The 18,688-nt window shown below is 48.0% G+C and overlaps 2 protein-coding genes across 3 annotated transcripts in view; one reads left to right on the top strand and one right to left on the bottom strand.

Moving 5' to 3' along the window:
• LOC119378933 (rab3 GTPase-activating protein catalytic subunit) overlaps positions 1-18,688 on the top strand; it is a 246,529-nt gene that overhangs the window by 129,466 nt on the left and 98,375 nt on the right. The gene's annotated exons all lie outside the window — the stretch shown is intronic.
• LOC119378934 (uncharacterized) overlaps positions 9,169-18,688 on the bottom strand; it is a 62,334-nt gene continuing 52,814 nt past the window's right edge. The window contains exons 3-4 of the mRNA XM_037648030.2: positions 14,768-15,034; positions 9,169-11,484 (exon numbers count right to left, since the gene is read on the bottom strand). Coding sequence (XP_037503958.1) covers positions 9,668-11,484; positions 14,768-15,034 — 2,084 coding nt within the window. The 3' untranslated portion in view covers positions 9,169-9,667. The remainder of the gene's footprint in view (positions 11,485-14,767; positions 15,035-18,688) is intronic.

Genomic DNA, 18,688 nt, shown 5'->3' on the forward strand with positions numbered 1-18,688 from the left:
ATAGCTTGTTTCGAATATTCTAGATATCCCCATGCCATAGACTGTTATACATGCATCAAAAAATAATTGCATGTTAAACAGTTTGACTTAGTTTGCGAATGCCATCAAAACTGCACTAATTTGGAATTTTTAAATCCACATATTTGCGAGTCTGCAGACAATTGCAGGAAATGTTGTTTAGCCAGTATGAATGAAATAGTGAAAAACACTTTTAAATCCGTGACGTCGCGCCGACAATCATATGCGGGGATTTCGGCCCGAAATTTAAACATTAAGCTTTCAGCTCGTTGAATAATCAACCAATGATCGCGGAACTTACGACAATAAGGGGCTGAAAGAATAATTTATCAATCTAAACTGATTGTCTGTTTCACTTGAGTGTCTTTAAACTACAGGTGTGTCGCCTGAAGCACTCGGTCCAACAACTGTGTGTAAATTTTTGCCGATGTTTCGTTGAGTCACGACACAACTGGTATTTTGATAAAAACCGAAGGCGTGATAAAAATCGAAATCTGAGATATTAATGTACCATGATTAAAGCTTTTGTTTGTTTAAGTGTGTGTGTGTGTTGGGGGAGGGGAGGGGGTTCGCTTCTAATTGTGTCACAGATAGGTACTAATAGGCTTCCGTTCTCCGCGTTTGCCTTGTTGTTTGAATTAGTCGAACGTAATATAGTTCTGCATTACTGTGCAGTATATTCACTGCATTGGGTTCAGAAATTGCAAGTTATACTCGAAGACATATTCAGCGCTAGCAAACAACGACGTAAGAGAGACGACACCAGAATGCGTCGTCTCTCTTACAACTTCGTCAGTTTACCTGGCATCCACTTGTTAAAATCATTGTTTGTATCATGTGACGTAAATGGCTTAACTGTTGCCAAACGGATTGCATGCGAGATTTATATTTTACTTTGCTTAGAAATTGAAAATATTCGGCGTTCAAATATTCGATCGATGATGATTCGAACATTTCGCTATTCGGGCACCCCCTAATGTTTAAAGGTGCAGAATACGCTGTGATCAGTTGAATCAGGCTTTCGAAGATCACTCTGTCCACGTCGTTTTTCCAGTTTTAGTGCTTCTATTTGCGTTACCGCGCCTTTAATATTTCCCACTGAAGCCCGTTAGATTAGTCTGGTTCAACTTTCGTGCCGAAACGTCACAACGAAACGGACAGAGATGCCTGGTCGGTAGCGCCTCCAAACGACGGAGGAAGTAGTTGCTGAATCGCGGCCTCAGAGAGAGTCAGTGCACAAGGCTGCCAGTGGTGGCGGCGAGTGTTGTTGCCCTCGGAGGCCGTGTGCGAGAAGGCACTGGTTCTTTTTGACGTCACTTGGCGGCGTGCGCTGTCTAGATGACATGAGATGAAGAACTAGGAGGCTCACTGGTAAATATACGGCTGCCAGGTGGCAGTGTAAGCGATATGGCAACAAATAGCGTTAAGCGAAAAGTCAGAGAGGTGGAGAGGATTTACTGGACGGCAGCTGTGGAGAAAAAATCGGCTCTGAGTAACTACCGAAAGGGCAAAGACGAAATAAGGAGGGATGCATTTTACGATAATTCAAGGGGAAGTGCTTTACTGTTTGAAGCGCGATCGGGTTGCCCAGTAAAGAAGAAGAGCAATGCACATGCTGTGGGGAAGATAAGGAAAAGGCGGAGCATGTTCTGCTTGAATGTGGAGATATCCACCCAGGTGTACGTTTGGGCACGAGCCTACATGAAGTCTTGGGTTTCAGGGACAACGGTGGAAAGCTGAACACACCCGCGATTGAAATAAGTAAGAGACGGTTAGAGTATTGGTGGCAGAAAATTAGAGAGAAAGGACAAAAATAAATAGTATGAAAAAATAAGGACAGCCTGCTGTAAAGGGCGGTGAAATGGGCTGTGAATTTACGTTTTTTTCTTTCTGTAGTAAGGTAGATTTAATTGAAGTAGAGGCATTAGGCCAACATTAAAAAAAAAGGAAGAAGTTTTTTTTTATTTGTCGAGCCTCCATCCATACATCCATCCAGAGTAAAATCAAAATGGCTTGGAATAGTGTGAACCATACGGGTGCACCGATAGCAGCTCAAAATAAAATCAAAAAAGAAAAAAAAATTCATGATAATTTTATTAAGTGTTGTTAGCTCTTACTTGAAACCAGATCAGGATGCCGATAAGTCGGTGTTAGAGTAAATTTGCTGGCGACGGCTCTTGGAACGTAACGTTTGTAAATAGTTCAAATTTTGTCTGAACACGTCCTATTAGCGTGTCGCGGTATCCACCAGTAGATGATCTTCAGGAGTCGAGTCGTGCAGGAATTTACAGTTCCTCTCACAGGGCGGGTCGGCTGTTGCACCCGCATAGCTACAATTCGCAAATCATCGAGAAACTTATACTTTGTGGATTACGGGTCGTGCCTGTGTTTACAAAGTTTATCTTACAAAGCTCGCATATTTACGCCGTCCAACGTGACAGCAGTCAAGGCGGTTTCGAACCGAAGACGCCGGAGATTCACTATTCTTGCTTGCGTAATGAATATTCTACGTGCACGGATGCGTCTTCTCTTATAACATCAAAACATTATATATCTGCTCATTATCAAGTTTCGCATGCGAATTCGAAACCCGTGGTCGTGATAGGCCGAAGTCTGTATATATATCGTTGCGCCGCTGAGATCGAGGTCGTGGGTTCAATTCCTGCCGCGGAGACCTCCAGTGGGTACCCAAATATATATAAAAAAAAACGCTCATATCAGTTAAAAGAACTCCCAGATGGTAAAAATTGAAACTGAGTTTCCCCCTGCCGCGTTCCCATAAGCATCGTGGTTTTATTGCGTAGTAAATACGCCACTTCGTTACCGAATTTGGCAAGTTGCGCAATAGCTGGCGTCAATTTGTTGTTGTCGTCGTCTTCATCATCTTGTATCTTTGTTCACGTAGTTTACATCAGCGCGCGTGCGAAATTTTGTGCCCATTTTATTTCGTCATTTGATATTGCTAGAAATAACCTTGAAGACAAATTCTTGCAGTCAAGCCAGTCAACCACTTGTAAAAGTGGCGGGAAAACGCGTAAAGGTAAATAAGATATGCATAAAAATTTGTATTTGAGCTTGCCTTTATTTCTGGTTGATAAGGGCGTTGAACTGCAGCATACATTGTTAGATATAAGAAAGGTTCTCCAGCTTTTGCTGACGCTGTTGTGCATGATTGCAGCAACTATAATACAGAGAACGTCGATTCGGAATGTAGACAAATTCTTAGGCAGAGTATCCAAACAGTGCGACTTATATAAGGCAGAATGGTTTCGCATTCTTACACCTCTACGGTCTACCACTTAGCGCCGCTGAAAACCTTATGTTATGAACATTCTTGTTCGAAATGTGTGAAATGTACTTATGGATCACTCGTTAAGTTTGTAAGAACTTCATATCCCACTTAGTTTTAGCCAGAATGAGCGTGTTTATAGAAATATAAACTGATTGTTTGCATTTAGAGGCACGAAGGTGGGCTTAGCGCAGAGGTGAACACTGAGGACAATCAAACAAGCACGGCGCTGCGTTTGTGTATTCTTTGCTGTAGTGTCCTGGCCTTTTGTACATTTTGCCATGAGCCATAACAACTATAACCCAAAGTTCACATTTGTGGGCTTTTATTAGCTATAGTTTAGTGTTTAGCCAAACGGTCTTAAAGAAAGTGATCGTTGTGGTTCTTCCCGTCATGAGATGAGATAATGTGGTAGATATATTCAAAAACGTGTGCTGGGATGGTTGGCCTTAAAGTAATGGTTTTGACTATTTGAAGTTGTACTTTTGATGAGTGGACTAAAATAATTCACTTAATGGACTCTGAATAGACGCCAGTCACCACAGACGACATTGCTTCTCCTCGCTTATTGCCCTGCCTTTCCACCTGCAACTGTACGTAGATCTTTTTCTTGATCACGAGGTCACAGAATCGATTACTTACCCTATCGGCGCATTCCGATGCGTGCAGAATACAAAAACGTTCTTGTATTTTAGGCGCACGCTAAAGGAGCCTATAGATGGTCAAGTTTTCACGCGCATGCCTTCCAACGACATGCGGTCACCGTGCAGTTTCGGGACGTATACGGTAAAGTCCGTAATATAAATTTTAAACTGCCCAGCCTTTCGAGCTCTTCTGTCATTCGAAATTGCGCGTTGTTCGCATCTTACATTTGACGTCGGGAAATACAATTCAGACACTGTACACTTCTGCGTCTTCAGTCTTCAGAACGCTCACTCCAGTGTAGTGATGTCTTTTCGCAGTTTTTAGCGCAACAGACAAACTACCTTGGAAATTTTCTAATGCTCTTGTGTTGTTCTGCGTTTCTAGGTCGGATCAATGAGTTGTGTATAAAACTGCGTATTACAAGCTAATAAACTGCTGGCCGTATGCCGTTTCTCCACTATATTTCAAATCGTCACTTGCGTATACGTTTAGGGCGTTGATGTTTCCCGGCTCGCTGCTAATGCCTTCAAAACCCGAAACATGAAGAGTTTACGCATTTGTACCTACCTTTGGATGGCTACTGACATTCCAACAAAATATACCTGTCTCCGTGGCATTTTTCCAACTTCTCGCTCTTTGTAAGGCAGACGTCTTCGTGGCCCCATGATTACACTTAGCGCGCGCCTGCCGATAGGAACAATGCATCATGCAGTCATCGCACCTCTTGATAGCCCACTAATTCCCATGTAAGCGATCTCCTGTACGGTTGGTGCAATTATGTACATGAAAACAAACGTTAATCGCTGAATCTTGCAGGGTATACGATATGTTTCATTATTCAAATAGATGAAGAAAATCGAGGTGTGTGTGTGGGGGGGGGGGGGGGCAAGGCCGTGCGCCTCGTAACTGCCTCACCTTTCGGTAAATAGTTCACCCATTCATATTCTGCGGCCAAGGAAAGAAATGAGGAAGATAATTAAAGGAAGGGCAACACTAAAGGGAGACGAAAAACTGAACGCATGCGCTCGACAAAACTTCCCGACCCCTGTAAAGCGTTTTTCTTGGAAGCAGCGTTCTAGTTTCCAAAATTTTAGTTGCGGATGCGTGTAAACCTCGTTAGTCTCTCAACTCCTTGGTTTCTTATTCAAAACAAACTCTTTCAGTTTGCTAAAAAGAAAGTAACTGATTAAATTTTAAAAATATTTTAATTCAAAATGCAATTGATTACGATCATTAATTACGCTCCAATTAAGTAGTTGAGCAATTACTGAAAAGGAATAGATTACTTTTACCTTACTTTCTACCAAGGCCCGTAGTCAGGAATTTTTTTCGAAGGGGGGCCTACTTGCTGAACACCTTGACTGTTTGAGAAAAACACCTATTTTTCATTATTTATTTTTGGTAAAAACACCTACCCCACCAAAATTTCGGGGGGGGGGGTGCTAGCCCCCCCCTCCCCTTCACCTCGCATTTATTAACATTGTACATATATGATAAACAGAATGAACTGGCCTGGCGGTTGCACTGCGTCATTTGCAGGCATTCACATATTGCTTATCGCCACTATAGCAACAGCTTTTCGAAGTTCTTATCGGCCATCTTACCTCTTTGTGAAAACACCAGTAGTAACAGTGAAAACACGTTCGATGTGTACACTGGAGGGAATGGCGGTGTTCGCAAACACCGCCACGTACAAACTATTTCGCGCGCAAGTTTGTGGTCATACATGTCCTGCCTGCATCTGCCCTCAATGAAGCGCAGTGCTTTACAGTATAGCTAGGACTCGAAAAATGCGCTCTTAATAGGGCCAATGAAAATGCGAAAGGGTCATCGTTAGTTAATCAAGACATATCACCACCGGTTTAATTAGTAGGTCAACGTATGGCGGGATGTTATCAATGGGAAAGAAATAGAGAACGGCCGTGTTTACTTCCTCCGAACATGCGCAACAGCAAGACCGCCCGTGACACGAACGCGGACGTTCTTCTGTGTAGTTCCTCTCAAATTCAATGGGCTCAAAACTGCTTTGCCTCTTATTGCTTTTCATTAGTGAAGTAACTGGTTTCATGTAATCGATTACTGACAAAAAATTGTAATTGAATTATAGTGAGCATTACCTATAGCAGAAAAACTAATCAATTAATTACGAAACCAACGAAAAATGTAATTGCTTATATGCAATTAATTTTATCTAATTCGCTACGTAAGTCTGGTTGAGAGCGACCAAAATATGGGCCGAAATCGATGACGTTCTTTCGTGACATCAAGCTTGTTAGATGTATATTCTGTCTACTGTTTTCGAGAAAACGACCTTCAGTAGGCGAAATTGACGGTCGCCGCGGCCCTGTCGCCATAGTATACGTTTTTAACTGTTCGTGGCCTGCTGAGGTGCGGTCGTCATTTCCACCAAGCATCGCTTGGTATTCGAGTATTTGGAGCATTCCGTCAGAAGACAATGCTTCCATTGATGTCACATGGGCAAAAAAAAAAAAAAAAAAAAGACGCCAGGCCTGCGCTGAAACCGCAGCACAGTCACAGCGAAAGCTGGAAGAGCGGCTTTTCTTGAGCCCGTTGTAAGCTCTCTTGGGGCTGCTATACAAGTACACTAGAAAGGTACCCACTACGCCATAAATCACAATTTTTGTGAAGTTGGGAAGCACCTACTAAGCCATTATTCGTCATTCTGCGGAGAAACGAGGCACAAGCTACACGTCTGTAAGGTATTATGTGCACTTTGTTGACGCGACGACTGATGACTATGAAGAATTATGGCTCAGCCCTTTGTAATGGGTTGGAAGCTTTAAACGGCCCACCAGTTATGTAATTTGCATTGGGTGACGCCCGGTCGCTATTTCCCTCTCCCGTCATACTGTATAACATACGTTGACGTGGGCGAGAGACGGGGGGGGGGGGGGGGGGGGGGAGGGCGAGGAACTTTACTGAGACCCCGAGGAAATGGATCATGCGCTTATGGGCTTCCTTGGCAACCAATACAAGTGCACTTGCGAGGAACCCACTACGCTCTAAATCATTGTAATTTTACTGAGACCCCGAGGAAATGGATCATGCGCTTATGGGCTTCCTTGGCACCCAATACAAGTGCACTTGCGAGGAACCCACTACGCTCTAAATCATTGTAATTTTACTGAGACTCCGAGGAAATGGATCATGCGCTTATGGGCTTCCTTGGCAACCAATACAAGTGTACTTACGAGGAACCCACTACGCTATAAATCATTGTAATTTTTGAGAAGTAGGGCAGCAGGCACTGTGCCATTTTCGTCATTCTACGGAGAGCCGTGGTACCTGCTAAACGCATGTAAGGCATTATGCGCACTTTGTTGATGCTGTGCCCGATGACGACGAAGCATTATGGCAGAGTCCTTTGTAATGGGTTGGAAGCATTCAACAACCTACTCGTTGCGCAATTCGCATTGTGTGACGCCTGTTTACAGAATTCGCGTTGTGCGACGCTTGGTGTTTATTTTACTCTTCTACCATGCTATATTGCATATGGTAATGTGGTTCCTTCCCGACATGAAGCCTGTATAGGACCTTTTTGCAAAGCAGGTTCAAGCACCGGCATGGCTCAGAGGTTGAATACTGGGCTCCCACGCAGAGGGCCCAGGTTCGAACCTCGTTCCATTTTTTTTTTTTCATTTTTTTTTTCTTATTTCGAGCGATACTGGTTACGGACACCAGCGGCGGCGGCGGACAACTACGGCGCCAAAAACGGCCGGTGAAATGATCTCATAACAGCTTTCGCTGTAAAAAAAAAAAAAAAAAAAAACGTATTCTGTTTTAGTTTCGAGTCGATGGAAACCACTGATGAATTTGATGATTCCGCTTGATAGGCCTGTTATTTGAGAATTCGCTGTTGCTTTATACTGTCTGATTTAAAGTGTTCTGACAAAGAGCAGATGGAATATTGTTGCTATACGGAATTTATGTCAGTGAATAATTAGTGCAATACTATTGTGGCTTATTGTTTGTTTTTTTATTGTCAAGTTTGGAGGCTACGGTAGGTGGCGGTTGGAACTGCCAAAATCATAATTGATTGAAAACATCGTAGGTTTTGATTGTGTATCCTGATTTTATTTCTTTATATTATATTTGTTCGTCTACTGCGTATTTCGTATATGTAGTCTTCTGCTGTTTCTACCTCCTCTCACCCTCGAAATTATTTATGAAAAACTGGGAACCCAGGTTCAGCTGCCGCCTTCCTGTCTTTAATAATTTTACAGTTTAACATAGCTCAGTAATCCTGAAAGCTCGACTCCATACCAACTAAGGTTCACTTCGACGACAACCTGGACAGGACACTTCGTGCAAACAATATACGTGCTAACACGTGCAGATCTTCGGCAAATGCTATTGCTTATTACATGGCTTATTCAAGCACAGTGGAGTGCTTTGTTACAGTTTAACGCTTTCGGAATCTGGCTTCTTTATCGCTGTAGTACGCTTATCCGAAGTTGTGTTCGCATAAGCGCAGCCGAGGTGGAATTGCGCATTACAGAAGCTGTCTGTGCGTTACCATTGGAAACTTTGAATACGTTGACACCACATCGGAGCTCTTTTTAATGCCGATATAATGCGCAAGCTGCTGATTGCAAACGGCTCTTCATACAATAGCATCGATCTGTTATTACGACTATGTGATTAGAGAGAACTGCAAAAGTATGCGGCTATAGGACTCACGATTAAGAGCGGCGACCTTGTACCCGTATTCACAAGCGTCTCCTACACGCAAAAGTTGCTCATAAGAACGGATTTCAGTCAATCCTTACGCTAGACATTATATGAACGCAAGGAGACTGTAGAGCCAGATTCATCTTGTGACAAAAATTTTCAGTTTCACACGACGGCGAAACATCGAAAGCGATAGGGAGGCAGCAGCGGGAACGCTAATGTGTGTACACACGTAATGCTCATGCCAGCAGTGGAGACACTGTCCTGGCTTCGCCAGAGCTGATTGAGCGGAGCGTGACGGTGCGTCTCCTTGGCTTCATCACTTTTGGAGCAAAACACACGTCTCTTGATCCTTTCTGGTCCTCCACGCGAGGGTTGCGTCACCGATAGCAGGATATCAAACTCTTTACCGACCAGTCTAACCTGATTGACCTACCTGCCTTTCCTGTTCTTGCTTTCATTGTCTGAGCGATGTTGTGTTGCCCGGAGAACTCTATGAAATCCAGTAAACGGTTCGCTATTTAGGAGAAAAACACACACATACTTTATTACTATCAACTGCGTGTGTACGCACTGGTCAGTCACATGGGAATGAAAGATATACAGGTCAATGTAGAACAATTACTCGGCATTGGTCCATGAGACAGTATCTCGCATTAACACCTTCGTTGACCCGCATTGTCCAAAGTATTTCTCTTGTAGACCCGCAGCCAGTCCACTCACAGGAAACGTCCACTTGCTAGGCGCGCTCGTGCGACGTCGTTGGGACTCGGGCAAATGCGCGCGCAAACGAAGCTGGGCCGCGGGCCGCCGTGGCCACTTGGACCTCCGTTGTGGCCGAGGCTTGCGAACGCACACAGGGTCACTGAACTCGGCCGCTTATCCGCCACGGTGCTGGGCTGACTGCCGCTCCCGTTTATGCCCTTCGAGACTGCGTGATTCGCACCGAGCTCATTGTTTTTTCTGCGGCGTGTACGCTGGAATCGTTCCATTGTCTTGAAGCAAATGTCTCGACAAGGTGGCCTAGACGTGCTCAATGAAGACTTCGCAGTCACTGGCAGTGCCCGGTCGACTGCTAGAAGACCTGACGGTGGCTCCAGGCGCGGGACCGAAGAGCGTCGACGAGTCGGTCTTTGTTCGCGGGAGGGTCTGGCTCGTCTTGGTTTCCCCCTCGTCTCTGGAGCTCTTGCCGAACGTCCGGAAGCTGAGCCTCTGGCTCGACCTGCCTATTGTGTCTCTCCGAGGCGTGGTCGACGACCTTGGGATGGGTGGCGGCGTTTTCTCCCTCTCCTTTTTTTTCACGGAGGGACTGTATCTGCTCTGAAAGAAGTTGTTCGCCTTGGCGCGTCTTTTGCGCGATGATGACCGCAGGCAACTCTTGGGCAGTGTCTTGGAACCGCACGAGTACACCTGCACTTTTTTCCCATCGAGGTACTGGATGCAGTTTGAGTTGAGGTAGCCCTGTCCCAAGGCGAACGCAGCGGCGGGCGTCATGTACGCGCCATCTTCGTTGGTCGAGTGGCTCTTCGTCAAAGACATGTAGTTGGCTTCCGGCGTCGTCACCGCCTTTTTTGGTTGTAGATAGGGCACGGAATTTGCGAAGTGCTCGGATTTAACACGTCGTGGTGCCTTGCGTGTTATGGTCAGATCCTCCCACGGCGAGTAATGCAAATTGGCGGACTTCTGTGTCGATGATGGTGGCGGCGGAGGAGGGGGTGGCGGCGGTGGCGGTGGGGGCGGCGAGCGTGGCGGCGGCGGCGTGTGTGGCGCTTCTGGCAAACTCCTGGGCCTTGACCTGATGGTGCTATTGCATGTCTGGCGGCGTGGATCCACCATGGGCTCTGTGTCTTCGTAAGCCGAGTTGTGCACGGGCACTAGCAGCTTCACAGAGTTGTCGCTGCTGTGGTACGAGTTGTCCTTTTCTGGAGTACCACGGTTGACGGAGTCAGCAGGCTTGAGCTTGTTTTTCACTTTTCGGAAGCAGTTTCCGAAAGTCTTACGCGGAAAGCAGCAGCAGATGAGAGCAACGACAAAAGCTGTGGTGGTTGTTGACACTGTGGTTACAACCGCGATGGTTTTTATCGGAACAGGTTCGTTGGCAGACTTCGTCGTTGTTTCCTTGCAGGTCATTGTTAGCTGACCGTCGGCTTGCTTCGCTGCCGACAATAAGTGGCTAGGAACCGGCTTGCTGTAGCCGGGTACTTGATCCATGTTGTCTTCGAGCACGGAATCCATTGCTATCAGGCATATGTCATACGCCGTGGAGGGATCTAGGTCGGCGACCGTGTATGAGTAAGTGCTGTTGTACTTGCCGTCGCCGTTGCTGTCGGATATTTGTATTTCCGTGAAGTTGTGGCTTCCGAACTTCCTGACTAGGATGACCCACTCCCGCGGCAGAACTTGGTCTTCGGTTACCTTGGCGAGCACGGAGCGCTTTGAAGGCCCTTGCACGGCGGACACCTTCCAGCGCACAGTGACCGACCTAGTGGACGATCTCATGGCGAGTAGTACGGTACGCGCTTTCTTGTGGTGCGGCAGCGGTGACGTTACCTGCAGGTTGACAGTGACCACTGACGTGGTGAGCTGGGTCGCAGGCTGCGCGTGGCGCCTAGTGCGACCGATGTGGCACTTCTTGGGGTCCATGAGGTACGGCACCAGCGGCTGCTGTTGCTGGATGCCGACGCACACGACGTACGCCGTGTCCGACTGCAAGCCGCTGATGATGTCTGTGAAGACTGCCTCGTCGCCAGTGGTGTGCGTGCCCTCCCGGCCTCGAGGATGGACAGTCATCATGTATGGGCTGCTGTTTTCCTTTCGGTACAGCAGCGTCCAGCGAAGACCTGCGCCAGCAAATGTGGACGCGCGTCAGACACTTCCGCAGAGAAAGATAACTAAATCTCACACATTGAACGCTGATCGAGCCTAAATAACGGAACGATAACGAAGCTGCGAATTTGTGACGATCACATATCATAGCCGTATTCTTGGTATAGTTCATTGCTATTTTTAAATTAACTTTGTTCGAAAGGCATCAGAAAACAAAACACTATAGTTAACGACAGTATGCGTTTCATATATCATATACCCTCGATACACAGTGTGTTCGTCTTTTGCAAACATTATCTGACAAATGCATATTGTATTGGACGCTTTGGTTTTGTGCGATTTTTTTTTCTTTCAATTTGGTCTCGCCGCTGTTGGCGTCACGTTCCGAGCTACTTCGGCGGTAAGGTGTTGGCTGATTTGGCTTGGGATTTTTTTTTTTTTCAGTTTATACGAACAGTATTATGCAACGAAAACCAAGCAGGACGCAAATTCCATATAGTTTTTTTTTTTTTCTGGCGCATTGCATTTACAAGCGGTGAACTTCCCGGAGAAAACAGCCTGCCCGTTACATGGCGATTTCAATAGGGCCGATTGCCTTTGCACGCGATTCGCCTTTGAAAGGATTGCGTGATCACAATTTCCTGTATACCGTTCGGATGCCTTTAGAAGCAGTGATTGATCGCCACTCTTGCGTTCGCTCAGGAGTTACGTGGGCCATTATCCCGTGTTCAACTAGCTTCATGCTTGACGGAAGTCGTTGTTCCTTTTTTCGTGTAATAACGATACTTGATCGAAGCGTCATTTTACTGCTGAAAAGCACAGTACCCGACTGCTATTTCGCTTCGCAAGAAAAGTCGTACGTCAGGCACTATTGAGCGCCTTGCCGTACGGCTCTGTTACGCTTGCGATGTACGAGCCAAGGAGAAGAGAAAGAGAGTGCCTATACAAGCTGAGGACGTTATTGAGTTCTTACTCATTGCATACGCATGCGCCGTTATACGTCTTCTGTGCTTATGCAAGTTTACGTGTGTTTGGAATTTGAGAGGAGCGAAGTTATTGTATTGCTTATACCGTATTGCGATCCTTTATTGATTCATATAGTTCTGTAGTATTCCATAGCAGAGCTTCGTGACGGTAGACTTTTCACTTTGCACGCTCCACCTCCAGGCTGATCGCGTTTGAGCGAGAAGCACAAAGTGGTTTGAAAGATCCGGGGCAGGGAGTCGGATTCCTGACCTTCATAATCACCTGGTCGTGCCTTCGTAGCGCACTTGATTGATCGGCAGAGCCTCTTGGAGTAAGGGATGCGCGCACGGAGAGTGTTTTTTCTGCCACGGAGATGACAAAACCTCGCAGGCGCGCGCTCCTCGAGTCCGTATCCGCCCGCCCGCTAATGAGAGCGCCGGCGCGCCCTTGGCCCAGGGGTGGGGAGCCAGTGCGCAGCGCTCTACATTGTCTCGGCCCACTTAGCATGCTGGCGACTGCTATAGAGGCCGTCGGGCGGCGGCGCGTAATTGCCACGGCTCCTCTTCGCACCGCACGTTGCGAGTAGGCGAGGGCCGCCGTCGCTGATAATGCGCGCAGAGTCGTACAAACTGCTCGCGGGGCTCTCGGTATAGCCACCTTCTGCGACGCCGCATCGTGGCCTTCCCTGCTAGGCTCCCATCGATAGCTTCTGGCCAGCGGCTGCTTGCCTTTCCGCCCTGCCGCCCCTGTAGTCTAGGCTCCTTATTCTTCATCTCGCGACTTTCTCTGTTAGCTACTTGCGCGAATAAACAGTTATTTTTGGGCACGTTTGCGCTTGGAACCTTTCCAGAGATGGAACATTTCAGCGACATAAAATAGAGACTACGAACGCAATCTGTTGATCGAGATGGATAAATACCAAAGTACAAGTGATTTCTCATCTCACGCCCAAGCTTATCGGAGGCGTACGAGGCGTTTGATTGCCGTACCTGCAGTCGAGTATTGCGGAAACTGAACGTTTCCGTTCTCCGTGAGTGCCGAAAGTACGACCCGAAGCGTGACGACAGGTCATTGACCGCGCTACAGCGTGAAAATGGAGACGGGAGAGAAAGGAACGAAGTCACGCTGCACTTGCTCGACGCCTCTTGCGATCTTTGAGGCGCTTGGCCTGGCAGCGCACGACTTACAGTAGGTGAAAGGCAGTGCAATGAGCCGAACGGCTTTCCACGCTCGAAACTCGGTGCTCCCGTCGGTCGACTGAGCCTTCAAACTCCGTGGCGCGCGCGAGTGACATTTACTAAAAAAGGCAAAAACGCTGCAAGCACGTACTCTATCGTCCTCAAAGTATGCCCACTTCTGTGGTCATGCAGTTGGCGCCTGTCTTTATTTTGCCGCCTCTCACGACAGACATCGGTGTGTATGTGTGTCGACGCTTAATTGATAAGGATGCTACTTTACTGGTCGACGACGTGTTGACCACAAAAGTACTCGACAGCTTGCGTAAAGAAGTTATCTCTCCGTGGAACGAAGTGACACGTCATGTCATGAAAGCGTTAATCATCTTGACGAAATGAAAACCGGGACATAAACGTTTGCAGCATGACGGTTATTAGAATCACCTGCTTGATACCGGTGCCGTGCGCGAAACCTAGAGTAGTTCGTTATGATGTCATCCGTCTTGATTTTAATCGTAATGTTTTAATCGTAATGAAACTTCGCTCACCGACGGCACCGCCGTAATACACAAATTACTAAAAGCACATTAGTATGGTTGTGTTAGTAGATTGCGCCATAAACGTTAGCGCAAGAAACACATGGAACAAAAAAAAAAAAACGACACTTTGCTCGACTCGCGATTTCGTTTATGGAGAAAAAACCAACCGAGGAATATATGTATGAAAGATCACGCAGTCGGTCAGAGCTCGCTTTTACTCATCGGTCTACTCTAAAAAAGCCTTCGTAAAGGCGCACGTCCGGCAGCGTTAAAAATATCGTGCTCGATTTTGTCGTTAACGATATGCAGCATGCGACGCGTCGATTTCTAGTTTCCGAACGTCACGCCACATATGATATTTTTTGTACCGGAGTATGCATGGGAAGTAGAACCAGCGTCCATGAGCAACCGTGTTTCATTGAAAAAGGTAGTGAGTGGCTCCTGTAGAATCGTCGGTATACCGTGCGTACCTTGTTCGCAACGCTAAATACATTTTGCGAGTCTGACGTCATACGTGTGCATGACTTCGAACTCTGGCAAGCTTTGCTGGAGTAACTAGAACTTATACAGGGACGGGTGTCGTCGCACATCTTCGTGCTCTGCACGTGCACGTATACCTTTGTTGGCGACGCTCCATGTGACGGTGAGGCTGGTCTCTAGGCTGGTGAGCGCGAGGAGGGAGTGTTCGCTGAATCCCCGCAGGCGGTATCCGTAGAGGCGCGTCAGGTTGCCGTGCCAGCAGAGTGCCTCGGGAGTGATGGAGCTCAGGGAGCGGCCCCGGTATCCCTCGGGGCTGGCGCACGGCGGCAGCCGCACACGAGGCGCCGGCTCAGACTGCAGCTCCCGCAGCCACAGCGCCCCGCAGTCGCACCGCATAGGGTTGCCTGCAGTGCCAGCAGATTTTCCACCACCGGGTGCGTCGCGCGCGTGCCGACACTGGTACCGAAGTGAACACATGCAGTCATGAATTCCTGTTTGTTCCGCAACCGCTTGACAGTGGTGGTTCCGTCAGTACTACGCAGTGGCGGATCCAGAGGGGGGGGCGGTAGGGGCGATCGCCCCCCCCAAAGCATGTGTCAGTCCTCCCCCCCGCCTGCCTGCAGTGCCTGTCTCTCCTCCACCCTACCCTACCCCCCCCCCCCCCCCCCGCTCAGATGAAGGAACCGCCCCCCCCCCAAAGTTGGCACCTGGATCCGCCCCTGGTACTACGACGATGTTGTTCATATTTGTTACATGTTTCTAAAGTGGATAACTGATGTAAATGCAAATTTAGGTCTCTGAGGGTTTGCGGAAGTGAAAGGCGGTTAATTGAAGAGTGAATAGAGTGTGGTTTTTGAGGAGTCTGAGGGGTAATTGGATAAGAAGAAAGAAATGACGTACAGCGAGACACCTTTCAATAACGGCGAAAGAAGCGCGTACGAGAGCTAAGCTAAGCGCGTACTAGTGTATCTCCTCGCGTGCACTATGCGCACGCTTTTCCGCAACACAGAGATGTGACAGCAGCGGCATCCTGAAAATGCGGCAGTGCGCAGCCATGTGTTGACATTCGTCAGACAGTGTCCTCACCGACAGCGCACAGCCATTGGAGCTGATAGCAAGCCTCCGTTTTTTTATTCCCCCCCCCCCCCCCTCCTTCCTTATGCTCCGACACTGTCTCAGCTCCCGTTTTCCCAAAGAGACACCTCGTAAGTAGTATGGTACACGGAAAAATTGCCGGACGCTTTCATATAACTATCACCCAGATTTCACCCTAGAGGTGGTGTTTCTCCACGCTCTTTATGATCACTAATTTGTCGAACAGTAACTTACTCTGCTTTATTTTCGCCATTACAGTTATTCCGGTACAGATAGCGTAACCGGTTCCTTTTGCATAACAATGACAAAGGACATGCGTACTGTACATTGTTTGGGCTGCTTTTAAACGTTATAGGATCATAAAGCGATGGTTAAGCAACAGACCCGCGGGGCAGCCGAGGGCGTGAGCAAGAGAGATAAGTAAAGAATGCTTCCAAGGAGGAAAGGGATGCAGGAGGCAAAGAAAAAACTGATGCTTGCCGCGGCTGTCTCGGAGTGGGCGCATTCAGGGCGTGCTCGGCCCGCGTGTTTGCTTCTTGGGTTGCTGAGACGAAAGAAAGCACGCACCCGGTCCTTTGTAATGTAGCGTGTAGTTTGTCGCGCAAACCGGTTGCGGAGCCGAAAAGAAAAAGAAACAAAGGCCCGCCTGCTGCTGTTGCCGTACCTATGGCAGCGCGGCTCGGGAAAAAAGCAGGTTAAAGTAGTTGCGCAATGCAGCCTGTGCTGTCGGACTAAAGCGTGCGCCCTCGGGGACGGCTCTTGTTTCCCCGTCTTCTTTACGCTGTAAGGTTTCGGAACAGCCATGTCTTCCGTGACTGGCTTCCGAAGACAAATTGACGCCGTACTTCACAAACGGGAAGATGCAGGAGGAAAGGGGACCCTTTTCGTGCAGCTCGGGGATCGGACACAGTCTGCATGCAAACCCGCTGACTGCTCTTATGCGCTGCGGGACCACCGCCCACGAAGGTAGACGACACCAATGCCCATTCTCCTATGCACGTCGACGCTTCTTCAACCAGTGGCACCATTATGGAAAATCCAACGTGTGGGATTTTCCTGGAATCGACGATTAATAGGTGCCAAACGCATCTGCTGATGTGTTTAACGCATGGTGTAATATGGAGAACGCAGATGTCTAGAATATCGTCGCTCGCGGTAAGGCCTCAGCTGCCAATAGCTACCATGATAATGGCAACATTGAGCGCCGACGACGCGTTCGCTTGCAACGTCTTGGACGACATGTGATGCATCCAAATGTGTCCTGCGTGTTAACGTTTAAGTCGTACTGATGTTGGTTGTCCTGCGCGCAAGTGCGAGCACTGTATGTCCCTGTGAATTACGTAGCTCAACGATAGAGAGTGAATGCCTTTTTACGGCTGTAAATAACTTCTGATCAGAGCTTTGCGAAGCGGCGGCAAAGACTCCATCCAGGTGAGTGCGATTATGCAATATAGACAATGCGTGTGTTCAGTTAAGTGGTAGTCCAAGAGTGTTCCCCTTGACACGTAGACCCGCCGTGGTAGTTTAACAGGTAAGGTGTCGCACTGCTGAGATCGAGGACAAGGGTTCGATTCTCGGCCATGGCAGCCGTGTTTCGATGGGAACGAATTGCAAGTACACCCGTGTGATATAAAATCAGGTTCACCTCAAGGAACCCCAGGTGGATAAAATTAATCCGGATCCCACCACTAAGGCTTGCCTCATAACCATATCGTGATTCCATTATACAAAACCCTAAAAATTAAAAACTGAATTGGCTAAAGACGTGTCACTTGGAACCACCTCTAGATTACACACAATTCCGGAATCCGTGATTGTGACGCTATTTTCTTTTTTTGTCCCCGCAATGCCTTTTTTTACCTAATAAGATATTTATAGAATAAAATACAAACGGTTAATAAATAGGTATAGGAGGATTCTGTTCATGAACGCATTTTCATCATTGCCCCACTGGTCTAAAACGTGGTCCTATATCTGGAGCCGGCGTCTACGCTATGCAAAAGTCTGCAGACTATTGTGCTTTTATGCAGTCCAAGTAATGAACTGGAACACTCCTATCTCCCGCTCTACCCTCCTTATCATCTTTGTACACGTTTGTACATCAGTGCTGCGTCGCGGGAATCTGTGGTCACAGACCCATAGTTTTTTTTTTTTTTCCTCGGCCTCTTGTCTGGTGGAGACAAGGCCGTCAAACTATCTTCGGATGCTGGATCTTTCTTGTTTCTCTTTGCAGCTGGGCTTGTCTCTTCCAGACATTCACAGGCTTTTCCAACGACCCAGCGGTTGATGACTTTGGTCGCACTGTCAGCGGCGCAATTTCGAATTTCAGTGTCTGCCACTCTCTCGCTCTCTGGGTGTGAACGAAAAGGATACAAACGAATAAATAAAAAAAAGAAGCAGTGTGTAGTGGGGGAAGGCTTTCCCATTCCCAGTCGCTTTTTGGCTCCCTGAAGATGGCGGAGGAGGTCGAGCTACATTCGGCTGCTAGGCCGTGCGCGGATGTGTGCCGACGTAATAGCACTCACTCACGTTCTGCCGCCACCGTCGCGCGCCCGTTCTTTGTGTTCGTGACACGTTTTGCCTGAGGGAGGCTGTCGTTTTTGGCCGCGGTCTCGCCTGTGCGAAGCGTCAGCGATGCCCCTGGCCTGCTTCTCGCCGCCGCTCCCGCGCGCAGCGTTTCCCTGGGCGCCGGCCGGCGCCTCCCCGCTCTCGGACAGGACTGGTAGACGGCTGCTGCGCGCTGTTGCGTGCAGCAATTGGAGACGCGGTTGTTAGGGGCCGTTGCAGTCGGTGTACTTTCGTTCTTTTCTTCGGCGTTGCGGAGAAAATCAGCATATCGGGCACTCTATGCGGGTGCTGGCAATTTTCGTTCGATCCGGTCTCGCCGCTCGGCGCTGAGCCGGCGGTGGCGAGTCGTCGCCACCACTGGGCGGCGGCCGTTGTCTGTTGGAGAACGGCGATCG

The sequence above is a fragment of the Rhipicephalus sanguineus genome, chromosome 1 (assembly GCF_013339695.2).
Source record: "Rhipicephalus sanguineus isolate Rsan-2018 chromosome 1, BIME_Rsan_1.4, whole genome shotgun sequence".
In the NCBI taxonomy this organism is placed as follows: Eukaryota; Metazoa; Arthropoda; class Arachnida; order Ixodida; family Ixodidae; genus Rhipicephalus; species Rhipicephalus sanguineus.